At 34.7% G+C, this 23,961-nt stretch overlaps 2 protein-coding genes and 1 pseudogene across 2 annotated transcripts in view; all 3 read right to left on the bottom strand.

Annotated features, from left to right (window-relative positions):
- Positions 1-593: 593 nt before the first annotated feature.
- LOC120144333 lies at positions 594-5,737 on the bottom strand (annotated as a pseudogene).
- Positions 5,738-8,382: 2,645 nt separating this feature from the next.
- LOC120144290 (alpha-soluble NSF attachment protein 2-like) overlaps positions 8,383-23,961 on the bottom strand; it is a 28,994-nt gene continuing 13,415 nt past the window's right edge. Inside the window, exons 3-12 of the mRNA XM_039158393.1 lie at positions 20,363-20,373; positions 10,743-10,933; positions 10,350-10,399; positions 10,178-10,250; positions 10,008-10,087; positions 9,576-9,727; positions 9,299-9,458; positions 9,159-9,206; positions 8,836-8,916; positions 8,383-8,690 (exon numbers count right to left, since the gene is read on the bottom strand). Of these exons, the coding sequence (XP_039014324.1) occupies positions 8,610-8,690; positions 8,836-8,916; positions 9,159-9,206; positions 9,299-9,458; positions 9,576-9,727; positions 10,008-10,087; positions 10,178-10,250; positions 10,350-10,399; positions 10,743-10,887 (870 nt within the window). The 5' untranslated portion in view covers positions 10,888-10,933; positions 20,363-20,373 and the 3' untranslated portion in view covers positions 8,383-8,609. The remainder of the gene's footprint in view (positions 8,691-8,835; positions 8,917-9,158; positions 9,207-9,298; positions 9,459-9,575; positions 9,728-10,007; positions 10,088-10,177; positions 10,251-10,349; positions 10,400-10,742; positions 10,934-20,362; positions 20,374-23,961) is intronic.
- On the bottom strand, positions 19,876-21,380 carry LOC120144305. The gene is made up of 4 exons (XM_039158405.1): positions 21,246-21,380; positions 20,375-20,482; positions 20,151-20,215; positions 19,876-20,032 (listed from the first exon to the last, which is right to left on the bottom strand). The coding sequence occupies exons 1-4, from the start codon at positions 21,378-21,380 to the stop codon at positions 19,876-19,878; spliced, it is 465 nt and encodes a 154-aa protein (XP_039014336.1).

Raw genomic sequence — 23,961 nt, 5'->3', positions numbered from 1 at the left:
TTAGTCCTTGTACTATGCTCAAATTGCAGATTTAGTCAGTATAATCTAATTTGGTCATTTCTGATTCTTGTATTTTCAAATTTTAAAATAACCATTGAATATGTCAAGTCAAGTCTTGTTATTAGACTTTGTATTTTACATAAATGGTAGATTTAGTTCTCTATTCTTCAATTTGATCAAATTTAATCTTTGTAATCTAGTCATATTATCTTTATACCATTTGGTTTAAAATTAAAATTTATAAACTTTGAAAACACACAATCAAGTTTGACTAAATTAGAGTATAAGCAATAATTTTTTAACTTACACATACTAAAGAGACTGATAAGAGAATTTAACCTTTTTTCCTCTATTCTCATATCGTTGAAGCAAAGGAAAAAGTAAATAGACCTTCAAGAAGAAACATGTAGCAAGTTTAAATTCAAAGTTCCGTATTAATAATTCCTTTTTCTATTTGAAATATACAAAAGTTAACCTTCAAAATAGAAGTAACATGCAGTAGGAGTGAACTTTATTCATGATTTTATGATGCATCGGATGAAAAATATTACTATAGATGGTAATCTTCAAGAGTGCCCTAAGACTCCATGGCAAGCTTGAAATTACAATTCCCGAACAAAATTCAGACAAAAACTGCATGTCTATAAGTTATGTAAACAAGAACATTTTCGACCAAAGATCCGAGTTGTCTGGTAGAAAACGATTTAAACCTTGTATTGGCTTCCTATTCCTACTGTAAAGTCTGTAACAAGATAGTGCTTCTGATCTCAAACTGTCATGATTCATATTCTCAACTCTTTATTGCATTCAGGCTTCCTTCAAACCTCTATTTCAAGTAATACGTCTTCTCTACAAACCACTCGTGTTGTTACAAAGATGCATCGGACTTTTGGGTTTGCCAACCACGGTCGTTCATCTTTAGGAACTCTGTATAAGATCTTCGCCTGTTTTTGTTACTTTTACCTTTCGATGCTCCCTTGCTTCTGTAACTGGAAAACACCACTAACATGAATGATGCAAAACCTATCCCGGAAAACAACCATAAAAGAATGATCCAGAACATTTTTTTTATAAGAATTTCAGGCCTCGTTAAAAACCTCCTTTCTTGATTAAAGGTGATTGTAAGTAAGCTCCTTAATCAACGGAAGGAAGAAAAGAGTACCTTAAGATTTTATTAAACATAACAATAATATACATAAGATACATCCCTGTAAGTGCACTAGACACAGGCAGGTAAACACAAGGCTATGATCCAAAGCCTTTACTAAACAGTCCATCCGGGACTTTTGTTAGAGATGATTATCGTGAATGATTTCGAGTACTGGATCGCTATTAATTTCATTGTTCTCAGCAAACCTACCGAATTTCCTTGAACTTGTGACATCATTTGTTGTATCCGAGTTTGGATCGGATAAGGAGGTAGGGCCAGGGAAGTTTCTTCTCTTGTGATGCAGACGCGATGCTTCGTTTAATGTTTTTGCACATTCGATACAGAGCAGGTCTCGTTGAAGTGAGTCCTCATAGGTTTTTTCAAGTGTTGAAGGATCAGGAAGGTCTGGATAGGACTGTAAATGAGACGAGACAGATCGCGAACTACTCGAGATTGACTCGATCAAGACTCGATAAATACTCAGATCGAATGGACTCGACTCGAGCTCGAACTCGACTCGAGCTCGACTCGAATTCCTAACGAGCCGAAACAAACTACTTAATACTCGACTCGAAAAACTCGTGAGCAGCTTGAAAATATAATATATTAAGATTTTATTTTTTAAAAAAAAAATTATTAATAATATTAACATTTATGTGTTGATTTTTTTTTTTAAAAATACAATAAGACTTTCATGAATTTAAGGTTAAGGTTTGAGTTTGAGGCTTCAATCTAGTTAAGTTTAAGATTTTTTTTTCATTTTGAGCCTTTTCGAACTGCTCACGAGCTTCAATTCAGGATTTCGAGTTCGAGTCGAGCTTACAAAATTTTAAGCTCGCGAGTTTTCGAGTCGAGTCGAGCTGCATTTCAGAGTTTTCGAGTCGAGTCAAGCTCAGCGATACTCGAACTCGACTCGGCTCGGCTCGTTTACACCCCTAGGTCTGGAAACGTAGCCCAGCATCTGTTTACCATATCGGCGTCTCTCCAGTTTGCCTTATCGAAGCTCCAATTCCCAACTTTAAATTCCAAGCCATAGTGGAAAACTCTGTACTTCACCCCGGGTTGAGGAACATAACCCGGATATTTTAATATCTCACTGCTTCTGGTATGCCGTAACTGCAACTGCATGATAAGACAATACTACTAAAAGTAAACTCAAACAGAAAATCAACTCATCAAAGCATCTCACTGCTTCTGGTATGCCGTAACTGCAACTGCATGATAACTACTAAAAGTAAACTCAAACAGAAAATCAACTCATCAAAGCATATTATAGTCTTTACTCGATATTCTTGTGGCATAAGGAATGTATTTCAATTTGCACATTAAGAGTTATCATTAGTTCCTTAGAAGTTGACTGAAAATGATACCTCGGCTGCACCGAATTAATAGCAATACATTTCACTGATCCACCCGGATGCGTATATATCTCCCGTTATGTTTGTTGCATAATGAGCTCTGTCAGCTTGGACCTCCTCAGTTTTAAGCAACCATAGAAGATCAAATTCCTGGAGATCATCGATATGAATGATTATAACACCTCCAACTTTGTCGCAAGCATCGGGATGGCGTGTATGAAGTTTTGCAAGCTCATTGTTGCAGCCAATAAGGTATCTACCATGCAAAGCCATAAAATAAGTAAAGCAAATTCACACAAACGCAGAAGGGATAACATTCGCAAAGGGTAATCTAGAAATAATTTGAAGACGTTAATCCTTGTTCTCCTCCACAGCTCCACTTACTCGTAAGGGGTTGAAACCGGTCGACCGCATGCTGCATTGAACTCCCATGGTGTAATTAGGCCTGAATATCATGTCAGCATCAAGAATAACTATGTATTCTACATCAGTATTTACATGGTTGAGCCAGTGAACAACAGCAGCTGATTTATTAATTGCAGGATACCTTAAATGGATCGAGCAACAAGTTTCATATGTTAAAGGAAATGGCTATATCAGTGACTCGATTTAGGAAGCAGGTTGGTCCTCGAAAGTCGACACATGTCAAAGCTAACAAACTCCAAATCGCCCACACCTAGTTTTCAAGGCTTAAACAATTATTATATAATCCTAGAATCAAGCCGAATGTCAGTTCTCAGTTCAAAACTAATAAGACACTAGACTAATTCCAAGTAAAGCATGAGCCAGAAGAACTATTTAATAAGAATAATCCAACAACCGAGAGTTTTCTAAAGAAAATAACAATAGATCTAGAATTACCAGTCGCCCGTGAGTGGATGGCGGCTCATCGAAGGGACATAATGAGTGGGTGCCAGGTCATGGCCTTTATAATGCTTTAACTCTTCATCTGTACATCTGAGAAGACGTGTGATATTTCAGGGCTGGCCATTGAGGTGAAAACTGTGCACGAGTCCTACGGTCTGCCAATCAAAGTAAGGAATACATTCCGTAGAAAATAGCGTGTGAATTTTTGGATATAGTTTTGTGGGTGCATCTATTTCTTTCCACTCTTCAGCCACCTCAAGTTGTACCTTAGGAGGAGTAGGAATCTTCGGCTGAGTTAGTTCCGCGAAAGTTTTACTTTTCAAAAAGCATAGATATTTTTGACCACTTTGGCTTGGGGCATCCATTTCTGGCATGTTGTAAGAGAAAGCCCTCATTCAAAGTATTAATACACTCAAAAATAAGCCACGCCTTTTATTTGGATCCGATTCCATAGCTTTCACCTGCATAAAGAAATGATATACTATAACAGGAAAGTTGTAGATGCAATGAAACGGTTTTATAAGTGCAATCATCATTAGTTATAATCCACAGTGTTTAGTTCACGAATAAAGCAAATGCCATGCATTAAATTTAATTGTAAGAAAGAAATGCATTACATAAAAAATAAAAGCAAGCACTTAAGCAGGCATTGTAGTGATTCATTCATTTGAGAACTAGAGGTTAGCATACTTCTTGAGGATAAGGAGGTTGGGGAAAGAGTCGCCCGTAATCATAAACAATACCATCTTCATGGTGTCGTAATTTAGCAAAAGAACAGTTCCCCACACTAAATGGCAAGCCGTAATGTAGAAGAATAGGCTCAACACCCAGTTGTGGAGTATATCCCGGGTAGATCATCAAGTCATCGTTGATCTTATGTCTAAGTCCAACCTGAAAAACAAAGAACATTACCATAAACAAAGATTGATATAGAGATATCACGAACAGCACAGCTGACAGAGAAAAATCTTTTTTTCTTGATATGTGGGGTAAATTAGTCAAAATAACGTACTTCTGCTGCACCAAATGAGTAACCGTACATCTCACTAGTCCAGCCTGCTCCATAGATGTCACCAGTTATATTAGTAACCCAATGAGCTCGGTCTTCACGTACTTCTTCAGTTTTGGAAAGCCACAAAGGTGCCAGAGCTTGAAGATCATCTATGTGCATGGCTAAAAGGCCACCAACCTTTTCACAAAGTTCCGGGTGCTTCATGTGCAATTTCGCCAGAATATTATCACATCCTATCAAGTACCTGAAATACAAAACAATTACAAATATCTAAAGTTAGAACATAGAAAAATGAATGTTGAAGCAGTGTCGCAAATACAATCCTCTGGTTCGGCTTACTTAGGCATAAACAAATGAAAAGTTTAGTACCCGTAACAAGAAGCAACAGGCCTGCCTCGCTCCGTGCCAAGTTCCCAATGTATAATTGGACCTCGAAGGATCATGTCCGCATCCAAAATTACTAACCAGTCAACATTCTGTGCATCTTTACTGTGTTTTAGCCAGTGGACAACTTCAGCAGGCTTGTTGATAGCAGGATACCTGCAGACTTAAAAGAAGAAAATGTCTGTTATTCTGCCTGTAAGTTCTTCCATGGCTCAAACCGAAAATACTCTAGAAGCTTCTTTGATTCAAATCAAGTGAAAATTCGGAAAAGCGATGGAATCCATAATCCACTCGTTACTCCATACAAAGACATAATTGAATCAAAAGCAATATATGCTAGAAGGAATGTTAAGTAAACATGAAACATTGGAAGATATTTATCACTCTTGAAGATTTAAACATATGAAAACAAGACAAAATTCACTACAACATTATCTCATACACAACATATATTTAGTTTCAATTAGTGTAAGGAAAATAAGAACAAAAACATACTAATCCAACAAGATTCAATCTCTAATTTGATTCATCAAAATGTCTTAAAATTTCAAGACTTTATATCAAACACCAGGTTAGCATCAATTAAAAGAAAGTGTGATCAAATGTCAAAACCCTAACTTAAACAAAGAGGAAAAAATGCTAGCGGGGGGGATAAAAGGCAGAAACTTTTACCAATCACCAGTTTTTGGATGTCTACTCTTAGAGGGGACTTCAAGAGTGGGAGCCAAATGCATCCCTTTATAATTCATTTTCTCCTCCTCCGTACAGCTGAGTAGCCGGGTCACTGGTCCGGGTTGCCGGGCTTTCCTGAAGCTATGCATGAATCCAACCGTTTGCCAATCGAAGTTCTGGCATTCCACGGAGAACAAAGTGTGGATCCTATATGGGGCCTGAAATCCGGTTTTTGACCCGAAAGGAACCACCCAAAAAACTCAGTGATATGATGAAAGCTAAGAATCTAGCCATTGGAGGCGTGAATCTGAGATTTACGTTTTCATAATTGTTTTTCATTTTTTAAGAAAGTAATAAAAATCCAAATTAAGATCTCCACTTTTCAAAATAACAAATTGTACTCAAATTAAGTATATAAAATTATTTGATATATTACTAAAGTTATGTACTTAATTTTTGATAAACAGTAAGTCTTGGGTTTTTAAAACTCCTATTTCACGGTTTCACCTTTATTAAGGTAATGCATTATCGGTTTTTTATTTTTGAAATAATAATGCTTTCAAAATGAAAATTTCCACATTGACCTCGAATTAATTTAAGGGTAAAATAGAGTAACGGTCATTAAAATTTTTTAAAGCTTTTATTTAGGTCCCTCAACTTTTAAAACTTGCAATACAATCCCCTAAAATTTAATCTGTTTGCAATATGGTCTCCCAACATTTAGTTTATTTGCAATATGGTCTCTGACCGTTTGACGTCGTTACATTGCTGTTAGTACATTTGCAATATGGTCACTAAACTTTTCAGGCACTTACATTTAGGTCCCTCAACTTTTAAAACTTGCAACACAGTCCTAAATTTCATTCTAAACCCTAAATTCCTTTTCGATCTCGATTTTCCTTCTTCGTTTATCTCTTCTCATTTCCAACGTAACTTTTCAGTTGAAGATGCATGGGAAATTCTAATCTAACTTTGAATTATGTGGAGGTGTTGACTTGAATAAGGGTTCATTGAGAGAATACCCGACCAAGAGACTATCGGGACCATCAACGATTCAAGGTGTAATGTCAGATACAGGTCATCTCAGGTGAAGCATGGATGTTTGATGAAATGCTTGTGAGAAAAAAATGGGGTTAGAAATGCAGAGTTGACAAATACTACTAAGATGAAGTAAGTATCATTGTTGAAAGTCACCAACAAAGCTGAAATTATTTTATACAAATGACATATAATAATTTCTTCGTTTAATCCTTGTGCTTAAAGATTTTCCAACGGATGATCAAATATAATGAAATCTCAAACAACACATTCACCTCTCAGTTTCTTTCGCAACTCGAAAGGCATTATGACAGGGTCAAATAACTGCTCTAAATATACTATGTCATGATGTCATTCTAGTTGCATGCATGCAAAATTGTCTTCTAAAGTTCTAGTACCATCAGTCTCTCGGATTGAGTCTGGCGATTTCTCTATGTCGATACTCACAAACATTTCCTGATTTAAAGAAAAACCAAACAAGAATATCAAAAAAAAAAAATAGCATGTGACCCTATTTTACTTCTATTCTGATTGACTGAATATCTTTCATAAGAAGTACTAAAGGTTTTGATTAAGAAGAAAGAAAAAAAAAGAAAATTAGATGGTTTTGGTTCAAAACTAACACTGAATATCCATATCATTGACATGCAGTTCCAGAAACATAAAAATTTCAACAAAAAACACACAATGCAAGCTGAAAATGGGAAAGTGCGAAAGAGGAAAAGCTTATTTCCGGATAGCCCAAAAGAGAAAATAAATATCTTCTTGCAAGTGAAGGGAGAATCTAAGAAATAAACGCAATCGGTGTTGCGTTCAAACAATTCTTCCTCCATTTTTTCTTTGTAAATAAAAAGCTAAAAGACAGAGCACTACATGGATTTACAATTTTACATGGCGAAAAATTGAAGAACAAAAACCAAACGAGAGGTGAATGCACTGTTTGGGATTTCATTATATTTGATTATCTGTTGGAAAATCTTTAAGTACAAGGATTAAACGAATAAATTATTATATGTCATTTATACAAAATAATTCCAGCTTTGTTGGTAACTTTCAACAATGATACTTAGTTCATCTTAGTAATATTTGTCAACTCTGCATTTCTAACCCCATTTTTTTCTCACAAGCATTTCATCGAACATCTATGCTTCACCTGAGATGACTTGTATCTAACATTACACCTTGAATCGTTGATGGTCCCGATAGTCCCTTGGTCGGGTCTTCTCTCAATGGACCCTTATTCAAGTCAACACCTCCACATAATTCAAAGTTAGATTAGAATTTCCCATGCATCCTTGACTGAAAAGTTACGCTGGAAATGAGAGAAGAGAAGCGAAAAAGGAAATTTGAGATCGAAAAGGAATTTGGGGTTTAGAATGAAATTTAAGACTATGTTTCAAGTTTTAAAAGTTGGGAGACCTAAATGCAAGCGCATGAAAAATTCAGTGACCATATTGCAAACATACTAACAGTAGTGTAACAACGTCAAACAATCAGGGACCATTTTACAAATTGACTAAATGTTGGGGGACTATTTTTGCAAATTGACTAAATGTTAAGATTATATTGCAAGTTTTAAAAGTTAAAGGACCTAAATGAAAGCTTTAAAAAAATTCAGTGACCATTACTATATTGTACCCTTAATTTAATAATGATTTCTCCTAACAATAACCATACGTTTATTTTTTACAATTAATAAAATAATAATACGAATATTTATATTATTAATTTAATTTTTATAATTAAGAAATTATAATATCTTAATGGTATTATTACTAATAAATAAAATTTCTTTTAAATTTGATTTTTTTTGGTTCAAAAGATAAACATACACATATATCAGTTCATGCTATTTGATGAGTATAAGATAAACTATTCAAAGGTTAATGGGAATCAATATATGAAAAAACTTCTGAAAATTGAACATTTTCATATCGGACGAACCCAAGCCAATAAAATAGGAGCAAAAACAGCACAGTATAATCATCAGCCAAGTTTCAAAATTTCAAAGCCAAACAGTAAAACATTTCCTAAACCAATAGTTTTATTATACTCACACGGACGCAATGCAAAGCAATCCATTAAAAAACCCGGAAAACAATGGCGATTATCGCAAAGCGAAGCTCTTTTAGGTAAGATCATCTTCTTCCAGTTCTTTAGCTTTCAGCCTTTCCTTCACTCGAAGTAAAAGGGTAGTCTTCCAAGAATCCTGCATAGCATCATACAGAAACGGCAAGCACATTAGAATTGTATTTTTAGGAGTCAGAACCCGAATCGAATGCTGCCCCTAGACCACTCCAGCCAGACAACTGGTTCATCCAAAGACAAGGCAATAGTATTGGAGATCAACGTACCAATGGGGTCATGCTATCAAATTCCTTGACCACTTCTGTAAACTTCGTGACATCTTCCTCGTCAAGAGCAGAAGCAATGTCCTGTCACAGAAAGCATGAGTTCATTAGGATCATCAGCTAAAGGAAATGTATATTGGAATATATTATCGGCTAAAGCACATTAAGGATAGAAAGATGGAAGAGTAAAATGAATGGAAAAAGTGCAATCACCAATGAAGCATCTTTAAGCAAGAGCCAAATGAACTAAAAAATCCCAGTAACACCTTTAGTGCTAGAAAAAATAAATTACATGAAAGAATAAGCTGTTTCTAATGATAACTTACAGCCAATAATCTGTACTCTCGTGTTCCAGAGAAAGTTGGATCCAGATCCTGAAGAAAGCAAATGAAAATACAAGTTTAACATAACCAATTTACGTTAAAAGGTTAATGAGTTACAATGCAAAATGAGGCAAAATTTCAACCTGATACCGCTCTAATGCATTGGTGATTGCTACAACATCACTTTTGCAGAGTTGACAAATGCCAGCATTAAGAAGATGCCCTTTAACTCCATACTTCAGCAAGTTATTGGTGAGTGATTGCCGTGCTATCTCTTCATAGATCCCAATGGCTTTCTGGTATCTGGAAAGTAGATTTTTGCATGAGAGCAAACATTTATTCAATGGTGTTAGTGTTAGCAAAGTAAGATGGAAAAAAAGCGTTGCAAGAACAATGTCAAGAAGATGTAAGTATGCTCACTGTTCTCTCTGAGCAGCAAACTGTGCAACTTTCAGCTTGCATTGATTGGCAGAAGAAGATACTTCTTCGTTTTGGAAGAACTCAGCAGCCTTCTCAAAATAATCCATGGCCTGCTCCATGTTCTGTTCAGAATCGTATAATTCAGCAATTTCCTGCAAGAAAAAGAAGCACTCGTGTTTATAAATAACTGTAAGAAACGTCATCATGCTAAGCTATGGTTGAGGATGCTGTAAGAAACAATAACAATACTACTAAACAACAAATCTTAGAAGGTTAAACACTTGTGGAGACACTGTTAATGAAGATCAAGGGAAGAACAGAAACCAAATAAAAAGAATGAAAACGAAAAATGATCATTCCAAATTTCTGCTCAACTGAACTGAAGTAATCAATAATCGATAAAATATAAAATCTCTTTTAGTCACTTCATACCTTATAATACCTTGCAGCCATGCTTAGCCTCCCAATATCACAAAACAAGTTCACTGCTTGCTGAAAGCAAGATATAGCCTCTGTATAGGAACAAAATCTAGTCAGGCGTATATACAATAAAACCTTGACGAAGGATTCGGACCGAGTGAAACCGTGCAATCTACACTAACCCTTTGTAGATGTTTTCTTATAGCACTGAGCAGCACTAACATAAGCTTGAGCTGCTTCATGTTTGCTTTCTGACTACAGATCATTAAAAAAAACAAGAGTAAAATTAAATCTCAGAAGATAATTAAGTTACTTAGAAGCAAGAACCGGATGCTATTACTCCGAACTGCTTACTTTCAAGTGGCAATTCACCAGTTTTACATAAGTTGATCCCGCTTTGTCCCCTTGAGAAAAGAAAAATGTGAAGAGATAAAAAAAATACAACTTTTTTTTACAAGATCACTGTACTTAAACGTAATTAATCAATAATCTGATCATAGAAAAGAAAACCCTAAATTTCAAATTTACTAACTGAACCGAAACAACTAAATTGGTTATTGACGAAAACAGAACTAAAAAGCTACAATAATCAGTGAAGTAAAACAAAAAATAACCAATCAATATTCAAGGAAATGAAGATTAAAGGAAATCCCAAGTTGAAGGAATTAGGAAGATTGAGAATAACAACCCAAAAAATACTCAAGAAAACGAACATAAACTGATAAGAAAAAAAAGATTGCAAAGTACAGGATTTGGCAAGCTTGAAGCAATTGGCGGCTTTATCAAATAAATCGGCGGCGTCTTCATATTTAGAACCAAACAAGCCCCAGCTCTTCAGCTTTTTCTCAGCCTTTTTCACGAATTCTTCTCCTTTCGCTAATTGATCTCCCATTGTTTTTCTCTACTATTTTCCTTGTTTGATTTGACGGAAACCAATTGAGAGTATTAACGAGTCTTTCTTAAGCTTTAAGGGCCTGAGGCTGAGAAGACCATGTCTTCCATCGCATTATTTATTTGGTTAAATTACAAATTTCATCACTGAACTATAATCTTTATCCTATTTTTCTCACTGAACTTTAAAAATTTTCAATTTTTTCATTGAACTTTATTAATTGTTTTTTTGTCACTGAATCTTATTTTCTCCCCTATTTTGGTCACTCCGCTATTAAATAGTTAATGGCGTTAAAAATTAAATCATTTTAAAAAACAAAATTTTAAAAAAACGATTGAACTATAATCTATATAACAACTCATTTTAACGTCGTTAATTATTTAATGACCGAGTGACCAAATAAATCCAATATATTAAGTTTATTAAGAAAATTAAAAATATTTAAAGTACAGTGTGTAAAATATATGAAATAAAGAAAGTTCAATTACAAATTTATAATTTACCTTATTTATTATTTATTTGATTTTTTATATATATATATATATATATATATTATTTTCAATTAAATTGTATAAAAGGTTTTCATATTTATATTTTTATTAATATAGGGTACTTTACAAGCGGTAGTATATGTTCTAAAGATTTTCAATCATTTGACAATGAAAACTCAAATATCCTGTAGTCTCTGGTATTATAACATGATACTTCTAAGAATGACAACTATTTATTTAATCACTAAAATAATTTGATTCATGTTTATTTTTTTTTATAAATTTAGAGTTTATATTATAAGTTGATTATTTCTAAAACTTTAATATATATATATATATATATATATATATATATATTATTTTTCATGTTGGTTTCGATAAATAATCCAACATGTTACAAATTTTTAAAAAAATAAGTTATATCATTTCTCACTTTATTTTATTCTCTCTTATTTTATTAACTGTACTTTTATTTTTTCTAATTTACTAAGAAAACTTACAAATTGCTTCTATATTTGGTCACTATGAAGTAATTTATCATTATTCTTGTATGATGTGGCATTTATTATTATTATTTGAAATATAAATGTAACACCCTAGATCCCGGGTTAGGAGTTTTGGGCTAACTCAAGATGGGCCTTATTTCTAGCTTGTAGGAGGTTTAACCCAAATTGAAGGATTTCGGTTTGACTTAAGCCCAATATAGACTAAAAAGGAGTATTTTTAGTTGTAATTAAAATCAGGAGGACTCAGACTGTAATTAGACCGTTGTTTAAAACAAAGGTTGATCTCCATTTATGAAATAGCGATCTCACGTCTGATTCCATACTACTATTTTCTTCACCTTTATCTTCATTTCGTCAAGCTTCCTTCTCCTTTATCTTCTTCCTTAGTTTTCCAAGTAAAATGTGAAATATTTTTAGAATTTCAGACTCTATTCAGCATCCTCAAGGTAAGAAACTTAATCTAATCATCTCAAGCTTCAATTCAATCATTCCTTTATAAAGTTTGGCCATGGTAACCAAAAACAGCTTTATGGGGGTGTATCAACATATGGATTTCAAATCGTTTCTAGAGATTTGTAAGCTTAGGAAATGTTTGTAAAGCTTCATAAACCTCAATATCCAACTAGTTACCCTCATTCTTTGATTTTTGCTTAGTGAGAGAGGTTGGAGAGAGCTCTCAAGCTAGAGGAAATGAGAAGCTTACTTTGGGTTGAGCTTTGAGAACCCCCAACAGTCTAAACACTCAGGTAACTCGCTCTTAACTCATTTACACCATATATATTCATCTAGGTGAGATTTGGTAAGTTGCATAAGCTTGAAGCATTTATGGTAGATTGTATCATTTAAGTATTTTCATCATGTTTACAGACCCATTACAACCTCTATTATCACATAAAATAGCTAAACATCAGTTAGGGACCTCAATGAGAAATTTAGGTATGGAAAGATGGGATTTTCATGCCTAAACAAAGCACTTAGCAGCGACGGTATCGATACTGTTCTTCATCCATATATAAATTAGACAGTTTTATAAGGTAATATCGATACTTATTCATTGAGTATCGATACCAGGCCAAGAATATTGATATTTTGCATAGGGGTATCGATACTAGGTATTTTTCAAAACATCAAACCAATATTTGGTATCGATACTCGGTCAAGTATCAATACCCCAACACCTTAGTATCGATACTCATATGAGGGTATCGATACTGCCTTGATCCAAAAACCACGTCATCCAAGGGTTATCGATACCAACAGGTGGGTATCGATACCAAAGGTCTAATATCGATATTGAAGGGTCAGTATCGGTACGCACGAACAAATTTGGATAAATAATCCAAGGATTTAGGGATAAGTCCCGAGGTTCCCTAAATACACTATAATAATAGCAAATAAGACTTCAAGTGAGAACATAAATTAATAGCATAATAGTAGAAACAATAAAAGTTGGGTTTACATAAAACTAACCTTGTTTGATGCTCGGAAAATAGCCAGGACACCCGAGTTCCTTCTAGCAAAATACAGTAGTCAATGGATTCGAGTCAGTGCCATGCACTCTAGTGGCTAATTGGGCGCAGATGTCCCAAGACTCGACAGAGTAAGTTGGCGAGTGTACATTTTCGATGCAAAATTTCGGATTTCACCCTAGGTGTACCCATGGGTATATCGACAATGCTAGAAGGGTGCGCAAACTCCGAGATGTAGAATCCCTCAGCCATACCCTAATGTCAGCCACAAATTTGTAGTTTAGTAGTTGTATGCTCAGAACTGTGACACCTTCCATTTCATTTAGTGAATGCATGTAGTATAACACAGTTATTAGTGAGGCACTGAGCTCTTAAGCTCAACATTCGAAATATGCTTTTGTGAGCAAGTTTTTAGGGGCTATTCATGGGGAGTTATCGTCACCAGATATTCCAGTGCAACAGACCAGATTCTCAAAAACCTTCAAAGTATGTCTTGAGTCATCTTTAAAGGGCATGTACTGTATATAGAACCTTACGTATATTCATTTGTAACTTGATTTGTATTTGATATTATATTATTTTGAAATATGATTTGTGAGTTCCCCATCATTTTGTAGACCCAGATTATCTTGTTTTATTTTAATTAATATGGATGGTTTATTTTCAGTGATTATAACAGTTTTAAAAGAAAATTTTTTGATTATTATTTTGGTAGTCCCGTGTAATATTGTAATCCATTGACCTTTGGGTCGAACTAGATTAGGGTGTTACATTTAGTGGTATTAGAGCATCCATGTTTAGATGTTCCTAGGACCCACGAGTTAGAGTCAGTCAGTATCTGTATATGTATATGCCTCTAGGGAGCCAAGAGTACTATAACAATTGGAATGACGATAATGGCCTCCTTTCTCTTTTTAATTTTATATAGAACCCATGACAGACGATTCAGTCCATAGTCAGGAGGGCAGAGACGAGAGTCATGCCTTACTAGCAGCAAATTTCGGTGACAAGTTCGTCCCGATACAATTCAAAGGTAGGCACCAATAGATCGGGGGTCGAGGATGCGACCTTTTTCAAGGACCTCACCTCTGTATTTAAACAAATAGCTAAGCCTCTCCCTAGTATTTCAGTTGCACTACCTCCCCCACCAGCACCTCCAGCTCATCTAGTGGTTATTTTTCATGAGTCCTCAATAGAGTGACTTCGCATGTATAAGACCACTGAGTTATTTGGTTCAGAGGATAAGGATCCGATAGAGCAAACCAATGGCTTAGAGAGACGTTCTAGACCCTTGGATAATTACATCTTACCCCAGCGGGTAACCTAGAGTGCATCACCTCCCTACTTAAGGGTGACGCAATAGATTAGTAGGAGACTTTCGAGATGGCAATAGAGCTAGAGATGTCGACTTGAGAGCAACTTCTCACCGAGTTCAGAGAGAAGCACATCGGGCAGATCCACATCGATGACATGATGAAGCAGTTCTTACACTTAACTCAGGGTGATCGCTCAATGTTAGAGTATAAGCGAGAGTTTCTCAGGCTTAGCAAATATGCGACGGAGTTATTACCGAATGAGGAGCATCGTTGTTACCGACTCATAGAGGGCCTTCGTGGTGATATATTGACCCACTTAGGGATGAGTATGGGACCCGAACCCAACGGGTTCTGACACGATCAGGTCAGGTTGGGTTTTTAAAAAAAAAATCAGATTCGAGTCGGGTCGAGTTTTTTAAAGGTGGTGTTTGGGTCGGGTCAGATTCAGGTTTAGGGTAAAAAATACCCGATTTACCTGACCTGAAAATATAATTTTACCTTATATATTTAGGAATAATTATAATAATACCCCTCTATATATTATTTTTCAATTAAATCATTGTTTTTATTGAATAAAAATAATATTTTTTATTATTTTAGGTTGGGTCGGGTTGGGTTTGGATTTTATTTCAAAAAGTCGGGTCGGGGGGAGGGTATATATTATGAGGGTCGGGTCAGATTTCGAGTAGATGATTTATTGTTCTCGGGTCGGCTCTGGTGGACCAAAAATCTGACCCAGCCTTACCAATACCCATCCCTAGACCCACCTTGCAGCTGATCCTCCTAGGGTCTTCGCTCAACTGACCCGCCAGGAAAATACGGTTGAGAGGGTTTTGGAGAGACATGTTAGACAGTCTAGTGAGGTTAGAAGATCGGTTAGGAAAGCCACTGAGTCAACGAGACCTTCTTAGACTCCGACGAAGAGGGACAGAGATAGTCAGGGTTCTTCGAGGCATCTAGTATCTTAGTCCAGGAAGACCGGACAGAGTTCGAGTCATGGAGGTAGATTTGACTCGAGGATGAGACCATTAGACATAGCTTCGATAAGTGTTGCCAGTGAGTCGTCTAGAGGATACACATATACCACATGTACTCGGTGCAACAAGAGACATCCGGGAACATGTCAGCTGGTATTTGAAGGCTGCTACAGTTGCGACTCCATGGATCATTTTGCCAGAGACTGCCTAAGAGCTCAGGGTGTAGCATCAACAACGACTGAACGATTGGTATTATCAGTACAGAAAGGTCGATAGCTAGCTAAAAGTGGCAGTATAGTGTCTGAGCAGCAAAACCAAGGGATAACTAGATCGGTGACCGATGTAGAGCCTAGAATAGCCTCCAGACAGTACGCGGTATGAGCCCGAGAGGAGGTTGACACATCAGATATCATATCAGGTACCTTTACAGTCTTTTCCTTACCAGTTACTACATTAATAGACCCTGATTCCACCCACTCTTACATCTGCTCTGACCTAGTTCAAGAAATAAAAACACCAATAGAGAATCTCAAGATAGGTGTTTGGGTAACAAGCCCGTTAGGTCTAGATGTCCTTGTGGACAAAATCTTCAAACACTGCCTAGTGAGAATTCAGGCTCAGATCTTTCCAACAGATTTGATGGAGTTACCCTTTAGGGAGTTTGACGTAATATTAGGGATGGATTGGCTAACCGAGCATAATGTCAGTTTAAGGTGCAAAGCTAGGCGGCTTAAACTCAGGACAATTTATGGGACCAAGTTTGTAATGACCAGCAGGAGATCCTTCCAGAGAATGATAGTTTCGGCTTTGAAAGCCCAAAGGATGATCAACCGTGGGTGTAAGGCCTTTTTGGCTCACGTGGTTGACATCTGAACCTCAGTCCTTACACTCGAGGATATTCGAGTAATACCATATTTTTTGACGTATTTTCAGAGGAGTTACCAGGTTTGCTACTTGAGCGTGAGTTGGAGTTTGGCATTGAAGTAATGTCGGGTTCGGCTCCGGTGTTCATTGCTCCTCCCTTTTGCATGGCACCGACATAACTGAAGGAGTTAAAGACTCAGATTTAGGAGTTACTAGAGAAGATTTTCATTCAACCGAGCATATCTCCTAAGGGAGCTCCAATCTTGTTTGTTAAGAATAATAATGGGTCGAAAATGCTGTGCATCGACTACAGACAGTTGAATAAGTTAACCATAAAAAACCGTTACCCACTTTCTAAGATAGACGATCTCTTCGACTAGCTGAGAAGAGCTTGTGTCTTTTCCAAGATTAATTTACGGTCATGCTACTATAAGTTAAAAGTCAATGATGCAGATATGGTGAAGACATCTTTCAGGACAAGGTACGGTCATTATGAGTTCATAGTAATGTCGTTTGGACTCACCAATGCTCCAGGGCGTTCATAGACCTAATGAATCGAGTTTTCCACCCATACTTGGATCAGTTTGAGGTGGTATTTATAGATGACATTCTGGTGTATTCCCAATCAGAGGACATCACTATCGATGATCGTAGATAGTGGTTGTTCGGTCTCATATTTCATCGTTCACTTCGTCTCGACCCCTTAGTCAGAATTCAACCTTCATTTTTTAGTAACAACTATAATTTTAAGTGTTGATAAGAATATAATCTATATTTCTATATTAAAATAATAATAAAATATTTAAATATATTTTATGTTAAGATATTTTAAAAAATATTTTTAAAAATTAAGATAAGAACAAAATATAATTTTAAGTAAAGATGAAGATAAAATATATATATTTGTACATTAAAAAATAAAATATATTTAGTAATTTAAGACAAAAATAAAATATATTTTTAAAATTTAAGATATATAAAATATTATTAATTTTGAGTAAAGCCATTTATATACTAGGATACAAGATATATATTATTAATTGTCTAAAATAGTCTAAATGGTTGCTTTGGCTCAATGGTTTGACGCTTGTTTCATCAACGGATTCTAAATGCAATTCCCTTTGTGGATTTATTTTCTTTCAATCAAAGGGTGACACATGTCACTCTTTGATTAGTAAAAAATAAATCTCTTAAATTAAAAATAAATTAAAATAAATTTAGTCTTTTAATCGAATGATAACACATGACATCTCCTGATTTGAAAATTAAATTTATTTTAACTTATTAAAATTAGGACTAAATTAAAAGAATATATAAGTAACAAAGATCAATTGTGTAATTATACCAAAATGTTTGATTGTCACATCATCTATTCCATTAAATGTTAGGCTTAATACAAAAATAAATGCTGAAACTTTGCCTCGAAGAATATTTTAGCGCATAAAGAATTTTTCGTTAAAATTAGATGCATAATGTTTCTAACCTTATTACTTTTAGGTGTCTGCCATTAAAAATCATCGTTAAGTGAGACATGTCATTTTCTGGTAATTTTAAAAATTTATTTAAAAATAAAAAATATTTTAAAAACCTCATCTAGCAGCGCATAAGAAAGGGCTTAATATAAAAAAAGTGTTTAAAATATACTCAAAATTAACTTTTGGTGCCTAAAGAATTTTTCGCTAAAAATAGGTATTTAAAGTTTTATCCGTTATACTTTTAGGTGTCTAGCGTTAAAAAACCGTTAAGTGACACATGTTACGTCCATATTTTTTAAAAAAATATTTTTAAAAAATATTTTATTTTAAAAAAATTCTAGACTTGGCAAGTGCACTTAAAGGTTTATTTTAACTGTATGCAATTAAAAGTGTAAAAGAGAAAACTTTAGACACCTATTTTTAGCGAAAAATTCTTTAGGCACTAAAATATTTTTCGAGGCATTCTTTACGCATTTATTTTTGTATTAAGCCAAAAAAAAAAACCTTCTCCCCGTGCCTTCTCCTCTCCCCCACTTCCCTCTTCTATATCAGCCGGCATTGACCATCACCGCCACTATCATCGGCACCGACGTCGACCCCTGATCAAACCCTGTTGACCTTTCATTGTAACATGCCACCGTTTACCGTAGATAAATATTCAAAGGTTCGTTGTTATTTAAACAACTATTGATGTTCTTCGTCAATTCCGACCGGTTTCGACGTCCATAAGCCACACCCTGCCATCCACCGTGCAATTTCGATCAAAACCCAATCATTCGACGACAACGATGGTAGTCGAAGATGGTTGACAACCGTTTTAGGGGTTTTTATATTTTTAGTAAAAAGTTGGGTTTTTTAAATAAATTGATTTTTTTAATTAAAAATTATATTTTTACTATTGAAAAATTAAAAATTAAACGGTAGACACCTAAAAGTATAACTGAGAAAATATTATGCACATATTTTTAGTGAATTTTTTTAAACACAAAAACGTTTTTCGAGGTAAAATTTGAGTACTTATTTTTTTTAAACCTAAATGTTACAAGTATGTGATTTGATTAAAACATTTAAATAGTTGAGTAATCTGATTGATTACATCGAAAAGTCAAGGTCAAAATGAAATCACAATAGTTGAATAATAACGTAATTTACCCTAAATTTTTTTATAATAACCTTGTATTTCAAAATTTTCAGAAAAACGCTTTTGTCTTTTATACCTTCAAGACATAATTGAATTTCAGATAAACCCTTTTGTTCTTTTATATCTTGAAGACATAATAGTAAAATCTGTCCTTACTGTTTCATTGATTTTTCATTCTCATTCTTATCTTTTTTTTACGATGTCAATCTTATTGTTTCAAAATTTCCAAATAAACCATTTTTATTCTTTATATTCTCAAGGTATGGTAACAAAATTAGTCCTCAATATTTTATTATTTTTTAAACATCAACCTCGTTATTTCAAAAAATTTTAAATAACCCTTTGCTATAACCGGGTACATCAGATTTGAACGTCCGACCAGAGTCTTGTACAGGTAACATCAGATTCGAACATGATATTCATTATTAGTATTCAGATTTAGACAATCTAATGGAAACATGTACAAGTCACTAAACACATAAAAGGAACAATTAAGTTGAAAAAACATCGCATTTTCTCGGTCCACAAGAAAAGGGAAGCAACAGTAATATCGAGATGGAAAGTAAATCACTTGTTTCGACACACGATATTATTGAGTTCCCAATCCCTATTTTGTCTGGAGAACAAGTCGAGTCCAGAAGCTAAACCACATGGATGCTCCTCAAAAGAATACTTACGTTATTCAAGCCTCCAAGAAAATCGAGCAACACAAAGATCTTGATAAGAACTAGAGTAACTGTCTCGGGTAATCAGAGGTCTTTCAATGGCTTCGTTTTAGATGGATCCCGGCTGAGTCCATGCTTCAATGATTTGATATAATTTCTCATGAGGGTAAACTTGTTGCTCCCAAGATTATAGTAGTCCCAAGAATATATCCCGGTTCTATGCAAATCATCGAAAACTAACCTGAACCGTCCACCCGAAAATAACACAAGTATCAATAAACGAGGGAAATCACATTCAATCCAACCACACGAAAACTCTATCAAGTAAGATGATCGAACAAATAACTTAGAAAAGCTACCTTACCCCATAGTTTCCTACAGGTTCGGCAGACATTATACCGACATGGCGTCGCCCGGATATAACCTGAGAAAAGAACCCTAAGCAATCACAAACCAAACTTACTCATCTAAAAGAGAGAGAACACGTCAAATTAGATATATATATATATATATATATTTATCAAGAATTTGATATTATTTATTGTCTTATGCTCAATGTCAGAAGATTGAGCAAAATATATACTTTTTCACCGCCGATTGATCGAATCTTGCCATCAGCAGTAGGGCTATAAACTCGCAAAAACTCTACTGACAAGCTAAACTTGATGCCATTTGCATATTCCACATCTACCTGAATTCATTTTTCAAAATGACAAACGAGAATTTCTGTACGAGGATAGATATACAATCTATAAAGCATGAATAAAAAAATTGACCATCATTGCCACTTAAAAAAGAGATTAAGCAATATATATTTCTAATGAATCATTAATGAAAGCTGATAAACATGGTCAATCAACCTATGTTACATGAGTGCAATTATCGAATAACGATGACTGCAACATAATGGAGTTACAATAATCAAATTTGAATCATTCAATTCCCAATTTACTTCTTGATATATATGGAGAGAGGTAGGATCCAATTACACATTGTAAACGTGTTAGTTTTACACTGATTTAATTGACGACTGAAATTAAAAATTGAAAACAAAGAGATTTTTACTGAAAAAAGAAGTGAATAATCTCATTATCAATTTACATTCATCTAATGATACTAAATACAAAACTTTATAGTTTTTACATTGAATAAATAGATCATATCCCCACCTCCACACCACCACCACCACCACACACAAAGATATATACTTATATAAAGAAAAACGCAAATTAACACGAAAGAAATTCAATAATTCGACAACTAAACTAATCTATAACCTTGGCAATTTTCTTAATCACCCAAATGATCATTTCCACTTCCAAATAGATAATATAAACCAAAAATCTAATGTGTGCTCAAAAAATTTATCTAGGTAAGATTATATACCTAAATTTAAAACCGAAAGAAATTAGAAAAAAAAAATACGAAAATAATAGGAAATTAAAAACATCCACTTTTGGGTGCGTTAAGAGAGAAGCTTTTGAGGCGCGGGGCATCAACGAGAGTGTGGATCCTTTGAATTGCTCTATGCATGGGAAATAAACAATGTTGGACCTGATCCTTACTTTTGTTGGACATTTTTGGCCCATTATGTTTAATATTTTAGGCTATTATTGGGCTTCATTTGTCATTAGTTTTCTTCATTTCCCTTTTATTTTAGGCTTAATCTAAAAATAAGTGTCTAAACTATACTCAAAATTAAATTTAACTGCCTAACATTTTCAATGTTACACTATTAGGTGTTTGGACCGTTACTGCAATTAAATTTGATCATTATCTCACATAAAAGATTATTAAAAAAGGCGCTTAATATTATAATTAAAAAAACCCCATTATTTTTGAAATTATTAAAAAATCGATATTATTTGTTTCCTCCACTGTCGATCAACCACCTCCGGTCCATAGTCGCAACCATTAACTCCATCAAAATTGTTTTGTCACCGCATCAAAACCCAATCTCCCACCTACTATGAAACTGTGTCGATCGTTATGAAAAGTGTCGTAAAGGGTCATTAAATTCTAGGTTTTCCTTTGTAGTTTTTTGGCGATTCCGACGGCTCCTACTTTTTAGTGCGTTACATGGCCACCACCATTGAATTCCTCCTCTTGCTTCGAACAAAATCTAGTGGTGGTGACCCTTTGTCATTGGAAGTGGGGGGATGAAAGGGAGAGAAAGCATGGAAGGGGGAAGAGGATAGCATTGGGGGTTTGATTTTTTATTCTGACACAAGTAAATCTAATGGCAGTAACAATTCATGCACATAAAACCCCCCAATATTATTTGTTTTCTCCATCTTCGATCAACCATCGTTGGTTTGTGGCCGTCACTGCTAACTTCATTAGAATCGTCTCGCCACCACAATCAAAACTTAGTTTTTCACCCACTGTGAAACCGCATCGATCATCGTGGAAAGCGTCACAAAGGGTCATTGAAATTCTAGGTTTTTCTTTTGTTGTTTTTGGTGATTCCAAAGGCTTCTACTTTCAGTGAGTTACATGGCCACCACCATTGAGTTCATCGCCCTGCTCTAAATAAAATCCAGCTGGTGGTGACCCTTCGCCATTAGAGGTGGGGGATGAGAGGGAGAGAAAGCATGGGTGGGAGAAAAGGATGATCTTGTTGTTTGATTTTTTTCTTTTTTAAATAATATTTTTTGTTTTAAAAAAATAAAAAATATAAATGTGAAATGTGTAATATAATTTCCAAGTTTAATGGTGGTAACGGTTTAGACACTTAAAAATGTAACATTAAAAATGTTAGGCACCTACTTTTAATGAAAAATTCTTCAGATACCAATAGTTAATTTTTAGGTATAATTTAAGCATTAATTTTTGCATTAAGCCTTATATATATTTAGTATTTGAACTATATTTTTTTTAATTTTGGCACATCCAAAGTTTTTATTCACTTTAATCCATAAGTTATTAATTAGTCTAAATTCCTTAAAAAATAAAATAAAAAATTCATAAAAATGTGACGTGTTGTCATATTCCAATTTTGGGTTAAATTTTTTTATTAATGAAATTAGGGTTAACCAAAAGTTTATGAAAATTCGGTGCATATATGTTAATTTTTGAAAGTTCAAGGACCAAGTTTATAGTTATGCCATAAAATAGGTCATTTAAATACCTTATTTTTTCTCTCGTTCTTTTCTTTCCTATTTTCTTATTTTCTAGCCACCTAAAATTCTCCTTTCTTTTTGTCTTTGTGTTCAAATCCTTGTCATTTCATCGCCATACAGTCGACCGCGAGTCTCACTATAGGTACCATGATCGACTCGTTGTTCCCGTTCGTCCGGTGCCCTTGGTTCGTCGTTGTCGTTTGTAATCGAGAAAGAGTCAAACATTCGAGTTTCATTAAAAATCCAATCTCTATCTTTTTTTTTGGAAACCAACGTTTGTAAGTGACTCTTGGTGCTTTAAAACATTGTTCTGGATTTTTTTATGCAAAACCGACCACCGGATGGCGTCTCATGTGCCACTGTTACACGTGTAGGACTGTTTGCTACGGACTGATTTGACCCAGAATCAGTCTGGCCTTGAATCAGCCTTGAATCGATGTAATCTTGAATTGGCCTAAACCATTGACCAAGCCATTTGACCGAATTGGTTGACTGTTAATTTTTTTCGTTGACTTTTCTGTTGACCCCTAGCTTCATGTTTTTTGACATCCTAAGTTCATTCTCCTAGCCTATTTTTTCAAATGCTTACCCGAAAGTCCTATTTTATGTCATTTATTGCTTTAAGTTATAATTATCTTGAGTAAATTATAGGATTTTGAACTCACTTTTCCATATTATATACTAAAGGTGATTACGTGTCTCCACATCCTCTCTTGTAGATTTCGACTACCTCAGCTCAGTTACATTTTACATGTTTGACTTGGGATACACGTGAGTGTTGTATAGTAAAATAATAGTTTATTTTGGTTTAGATGTATTATTTTGGTACTCGTATAATAGTGTTATTTTTAGGTCCATATTCTACAAGACCTCATACTACCGATCGTGAGAAGCGTAAGACTTAACTGGTGTTATCTAGTTGATATAGATATGTCCCTTGATCCGTATTCTGTGATAATTTTCCATGCTATATTTCAGTTGATGCGATATTATTGGATTGTCTGAGTGTGTGATGGTTATTAATTATGATATCACACTTGTATGCTTT

Source organism: Hibiscus syriacus, unplaced genomic scaffold, assembly GCF_006381635.1.
Source record: "Hibiscus syriacus cultivar Baekdansim isolate YM2019G1 unplaced genomic scaffold, ASM638163v2 tig00110888_pilon, whole genome shotgun sequence".
NCBI lineage: Eukaryota > Viridiplantae > Streptophyta > Magnoliopsida > Malvales > Malvaceae > Hibiscus > Hibiscus syriacus.
Note: the sequence above shows the minus strand (reverse complement) of the source record. Positions and strands in the feature narration are given on the sequence as shown.

Bases quoted from the DNA above. Each gene is read 5' to 3' on its own strand.
- LOC120144305 (XM_039158405.1), bottom strand. From the start codon at position 21,380: ATGGGCCAAAAATGTCCAACAAAAGTAAGGATCAGGTCCAACATTGTT. The intron at 20,216-20,374 runs GTATATATTTTG...TTCTTTTCTCAG, and splicing joins GATCAATCGGCGGTGAAAAA to GTTATATCCGGGCGACGCCA. The intron at 20,033-20,150 runs GTAGCTTTTCTA...TGGACGGTTCAG, and splicing joins GTAGGAAACTATGGGGTAAG to GTTAGTTTTCGATGATTTGC.